Source organism: Eimeria necatrix, genomic scaffold, assembly GCF_000499385.1.
Source record: "Eimeria necatrix Houghton genomic scaffold, Enh_scaff265, whole genome shotgun sequence".
Classification (NCBI taxonomy): domain Eukaryota; phylum Apicomplexa; class Conoidasida; order Eucoccidiorida; family Eimeriidae; genus Eimeria; species Eimeria necatrix.
Window position 1 is genome coordinate 38567 of NW_013653209.1, and position 5654 is coordinate 44220.

Sequence of the window (5654 nt, forward strand, 5' to 3'; positions counted from 1 at the left end):
ACGCAGCTGCGTGTCGAACTCTCGGGCCCGCGCCCGTGCTGTCGCGCCTAACTAAAGCGTGGGGTGTACGCACACCTGGTGTACGTACACCGGGTGTACGTACACCTGGACGCAGCCCTCGGCGTCTGTACAGAACTAAAGAGGCCAAGTGAGGCCAGTTTTTTGCATTTAAAGAATCGGGACTGGTGAGAGCTCAGAGGTCTTCCAGCAAAGAAGCAGCAGTGCTGGAGGCGGTCTGTGCAGATACAGACGCAGCCACGCCGCGGCTTTGCTGCAGCGGCCCAGCAGCAGCAGCAGCAGCAGCAGCAGCAGCAGCAGGGCGTTCTAGCTGCGGCCCCTCTATGCCCTCGAGTAGCCCATTTAAAGGCCCCGGGACAAAAACAAAACTTGCCGGGGTTCGAACCCCCGAGGTTTCCAAAAGGGCCGCAGAATGGCCAAAGTGCTGCGCGGGGCTTTTTGGGGCTTCTTCTTTAACTTCGAGGTCTTGTGGGGAAATCACCTGCGGGCAAAAAGACTGCACTCAGCCACTTTTTTTGCTGCTGCAGCAGAACCAGCTGCTGCTGCTGCTTGCATGCTTGCATGCATGCACTCAGCAGCAGAACCAGCTGCTGCTGCTGCTTGCATGCATGCATGCATGCACTCAGCAGCAGAACCAGCTGCTGCTGCTGCTTGCATGCGTGCTGCAGGTGCAGCAGCGCGGGCTGCTGCTGCTTGCATGCATGCAAGCAGCAGCAGGGGCTGCTGCACCAGCTGGGCAAAGGACAAAACACGGAAAGTGCTGCTGCAGCGAAACTGCTGCAGCAAAACTGCTGCAGCAAAACTGCTGCAGCAAAACTGCTGCAGCAAAACTGCTGCAGCAATACTGCTGCAGCAAAACTCACCCCCACAAGAGAAGCTGAGGGGGATGACTGAGTCAAAGGCTGCGGGTCAATGGGGCCCCCCAGGGGGGCCCCCCGCTTCCCCCCGAAGCTGCTGCGGGCGCATGCAGCAAGTGTGCTGCTGCAGTTCTCTTTGCGGCTGCGCCGCAGCGCAGCAGGCAGCCAGCTGCTGCTGCGCCGCGCCCCTGCAACAGCAGCAGCAGCAGCAAGCCACTGCTGCACCTGAGGCACGCCGTGCCCAGACACTGCGCTCCAGCCAACCACTTGGCAGCTGCAGACACAGCAGCAGCAAACAGCAGCAACAACGCATGCAGCAGCAGTACCCACTCCCCCCCCAATCTAACCAAAGGGCCCCACGGACCTTGGGGGCCCCGGGGGCCCCAGAAGCCTCAGGGGCCCCAGGGGCCCCAGGGGCCTCAGGGGTCCCGGGGGCCCCAAGGGCCTGAGGGGCCCCCGGGGCCTCGCGAGCCTCAGGGGCCCCAGGGGCCCCAGGGGCCCCTGAGGCCCTAAGAGCCCCCAGGGGCCCCTGGGGCCTCCCAGAAAAGAAATGAGCAGCCCCATGGGGAGAGGGATGCATGCGAAAGAGAGGCGTGAGAGAAATAAACACAAGTCCGGCGCCGGGGAGAAAAAAGCACAAGACAAGAAAAAAAAGAATAAATGAAAAAAAAGATAAGTCGAACGGCCAAAGAAGAAGAAAAATTAAAAAAAAAGAGATTAAAGGATCTGCAGAGTTGAAAAGATTAAAAGTGAAATTGAGAAAAAGAAAAAAAGAAATTTGGAAAAGTGCTGACGTTCTTTTGACTTCGTCGGGAAGAGCCAAAAGCTCCTCCACTTCTGCAGGCCTTTTGGCCGATCTCAAGTCCTAAAAACAAATAAAATAAAATAAAAATAAATAAAAATAAATAAAAATAAATAAAAATAAAAAACTTGCAAGAAGGAAGTGGGAATTCGCGACGCCGCCCGGGAGGTGTACAGACACTCGAACTCAGAACGCGCGCCGGGGAACACACTGCCAGTCACGCGCATGCATGCACTTTGCATGCATTTTGCATGCATTTTGCATGCATTTGCATGCATTTTGCATGCATTTTGCATGCATTTTGCATGCATTTTGCATGCATTTCGCATGCATTTCGCATGCAATATGCATGCAACGTGCATGCAACATGCATGGAACATGTGCGCAGCATGCATGCAACATGCACATGCATGCAACATGCATGCAACTGGGGGGCCCCCCCTAGGGGCCCCCGGGGGGGCCCCCAGGGGGGCCCCTGGGGCCCCTGGAGGGGGCCCCCAAGGGGGCCCCCGGGGGCCCCCAAGGGGGCCCCCTGGCGAGGGTATTACCTGTTTGGTTGCGAGGACAAGAAAAGGAGTTTCTCTTCTTAAAACGAACTGCTCGTCATAAAAGATTTCGAAAAGTTCTCGACGAGCTTCTGAAAAAGCTGCAGCGCGGGAAGAGGCGTCTAGGGCGAAGCAGACGCAGTCTGCTTTCTGCGCAAGCAGCAGCAGCAGCAGCAGCAGCAGCAGCAGCAGCAGCAGCAGCAGCGGCAGCAAGTGAGGGGAGCCACACAGACGCGCCTCGCAGCAGCCAGCAGCAGCCAGCAGCGTCTCGTGCCGCTGCACAGCGGCGGCAGCAGCAAGCTCGCTGCAGCAGCAAGGCAGCAGCAGCAAGGCAGCAGCAGCAGCAAGGCAGCTGCAGCAGCAGCAAGGCAGCTGCAGCAGCAGCAAGGCAGCTGCAGCAGCTAACTGTTCTCACTCGCTGCAGTCCCTGCCATTCTTGCTGCTCTCCGTCTCCCCCGGCCACGTCATAGACCTGCACATGGACTGCTGCGCCTTGTCTTTTGCCGCTGCTGCTGCTGCTGCTGCTGCTGCTGCTGCTGCAGCCGCTGCTGCTGCTGCTGCTGACGCTGCCGTCGCTGCTGCCCGTAGTTGCCGGTGTCTCCAAGTCAAACGAAGAGACACTCAACAAAGTGTCTCCGTCGCACCCGCTGCTTCCTTCCTCTGCTGCTGCAGCAGCAGCAGCAGCAGCAGCAGCTGGCCCCCCGCAGTGCAGCACGAAAGACTCTCTGAGCCAGGCAGGGACAGCAGCAGCAGCAGCAGCACAGATAGCTCTTTCCCCTCAACAACAGCAGATGGCTCAGCTGCAGCGCAGCAGCAGCTGCTGCTGCTGCTCCTGCAGCGGCAGCAGCAGCAAGTGCTACAGCAGCACGAAAGCAGCAGTCGCTGCTGTCTCGTCTCGCCAGGACTGCCGCAGCGTTTACAGCAGCAGGAGCAGCAGCAGGAGAAGCAGCCGGAGCAGCAGCAGGAGCCGCAGGAGCAGCAGCAGCAGCAGCAGCAGCAGCAGCAGCAGCAGCAGCAGCAGCAGCAGCAGCAGCAGCAGGAGCCGCAGCAGCAGCAGCAGCAGCAGCAGGAGCAGGAGCAGGAGCAGGAGCAGGAGCAGGTGCAGCAGCAGCAGCAGCAGCAGCAGCAGCACTGACGTGTTGTTGCCGACGGAGGGCCTAGTTGGTATAAAGGCCCCCAGCTTGAGTCTGTACACCAGAGCAGTTTTGCCTGAAAAGCGGCGCCCCACAAGCAGCACGCGCAAGTGCTGCTGCTGCTGCTGCTGCTGCTGCTGCTGCTGCTGCTGCTGCTGGCGGCAGCGGGCGAGGAGGCGGCCCCAGGCGCGGCTGGGGCGCGCCAGCAGGTCCCGCGGCCGCATCTGCAGCAGCTGCAGCAGCAGCTGCTGCAGCAGCTGCAGCAGCAGCTCACAGCAGCTTCTGCTGCTGCTCAGCAACTGCTGCGGCCACCGACAGCAGCAGCGCCGAGCGATTCGGCCGAACATGCGATCGCTGCCGCCGCTGCTGCAACGGCTGCTGCTGCTGCTGCTGCTGCTGCTGCTGCTGCTGCACCTCCTTTTGCTGAAACAGAAGCAGCTGCTGCAGTTCTTTGCTGCTGCTGCTTGCCTCGGCTTCAACGACTTGCCTGCTGCTGAGCTGCATGTACACCCGAATTCACGCGGCTGGAGAGCTGCTGCTGCCACGAGGCATCAGTCGAGCTGCTGCATCAGCAGCGGCAGCTGCTGCTGCTGCTGTTGCTGCTGCTGCTGCTGCTGCTATTGCTGCTGCTGCTGCTGCTAAGAGAATGATGGCACCTCGGAGAGGCTTGGGCCTAGAGGCGCCTTCTTATGGCGCCTCTGCTGCTGCTGCCATAGCGGAAGCTCCAAGAGCAGCGGGAGCAGCTAGTGCAGCAGCAGCAAAGACAACAGCAGCAGCAGCAAGGAGAGCAGCAGCAGCAGCAGCTGCAGCTTCCCAGCCACTCAAACTGCAGCAGCAACTGCCCACTCTCGGCTATCCAGATGCAGATGCGCGCCGCTGCTTCTATAAACAAGTGACACGCCAACGCGCAATGAATTCAAGCAGCAGCAGCAGCAGCAGCAGCAGCAGCAGCAAGAAGAGCAGCAGCAGAGGCCAGGGCCACCGAAGGCTGCCGGGTGTATAGACAGCTCGCAGTGTCTAAGTTTCCGCCAGTTGTAAAGCCACTTTTATCTTCGAAGAATCTTTTTAAAGACAACTACTTTTGAGATTTTGGCTGCACTGGTGCATGCGCTCGCCGCGGCGCTCCTAAGACAGCCCCGTCGGCAGCTGCGAAGGAATTTACTGCATTTATTTGAATTATTTGCAAAAATTAATTAAAATGATTCCAAAAATGTCGAAATTTGCGCGAGGGAAGCGGTAGAAGGGGTGGGTGCACACCCCTGGGGTGTACAGACACCTGGAGCTCGCGCGCCGCTTGTTTCGCCAGACTGCACTTTTCCAAACTCTTCCACAATTCATTTATTTGCAAATTCAATTCTTTTTATTTTTCTTCATTTAATTCACAAAAAAAGCCAACTCTTTGCCGCGGAAAGCCGCCGCTCCTTCCCTACCAAAGGAGTGTTCCCGCTCGCACAGCGCACAAGAACACCGGGGGGTTTGGGTTTTAGGGTTTAGGGTTTAGGGTTTAGGGTTTAGGGTTTGTTCAATGGCGATCATTTGCAAATCAAATTCAAAACTTGAATGTTCTGTTCAAAGTTGAAGTCCTAAAGCCTCATAGCCGCAACTTCTTAGATTTCCAGCCTCTGTAGAAGTGATCTTCTTTTCCCTTAACCTCCACTTCCCAAACCCTAAACCCTAAACCCTAAACCCTAAACCCTAACCCCTAGGCTGCTAGTTCTGCGGGCCTTTTGCAGCCAACTTGGCCTTGAAAAGGCCACAAAAAGCCTTAATAAACGAACTAGGGTTTAGAATTAGGGTTTAGCGATTTGGGGGCCCCTAAACCCTTTCTTGACAACTCCGACTCTCGGGCTAAACCCTCGGTGGGGGCCCCAAAGGCCGTTTGCTTTTACTAATAAGCTGCTGCAGCAGCTGCTGCTGCTGCAGCTGCAGCAGCAGCAGCAGCAGCGGCTGCTGCTATAGAGGCAGGCCGCTGCTGCTGCAACAAAATGCCAAATTCCATTTTTTGGACTTTTTGATTTAAAATAAAATAAATAAAAAAGAAAGTCTCTGCTGTTGAGTTCTTGAAGAGCAGCAAAAATGTGAGTGAAGGAATGGGAGAGTCTGATGAGTTTTTTCTTTTTAATTTAAAAGATTTATTTATTTTTAATTTTGGAGAATTGTTTTGCTAATTGGAAACGTGTTCTTTGCCGTGCTGCTGCAGCTGCTGCTGCTGCCGTTGCCGCTGCTGCTGCTGCTGCTGCACTTCTGCAGCTGCAGCAAGTCAACAAAGAAGGAAAACTACAGCAGCAGATGGATAAGA

At 56.6% G+C, this 5654-nt stretch overlaps 2 protein-coding genes across 2 annotated transcripts; one reads left to right on the forward strand and one right to left on the reverse strand.

Annotated features, from left to right (window-relative positions):
• Positions 1-193: 193 nt before the first annotated feature.
• On the reverse strand, positions 194-1455 carry ENH_00036310 (hypothetical protein; the record flags this gene model as incomplete). Its single annotated transcript, XM_013580438.1, has 3 exons — positions 194-499; positions 882-1063; positions 1206-1455. The coding sequence occupies 3 exons, from the start codon at positions 1453-1455 to the stop codon at positions 194-196; spliced, it is 738 nt and encodes a 245-aa protein (XP_013435892.1).
• A 1245-nt stretch (positions 1456-2700) lies between these two features.
• On the forward strand, positions 2701-3357 carry ENH_00036320 (hypothetical protein; the record flags this gene model as incomplete). The annotated part of the gene is made up of 1 exon (XM_013580439.1): positions 2701-3357. One exon carries the CDS (start codon positions 2701-2703, stop codon positions 3355-3357), a length of 657 nt encoding a protein of 218 aa, XP_013435893.1.
• Positions 3358-5654: the final 2297 nt, after the last annotated feature.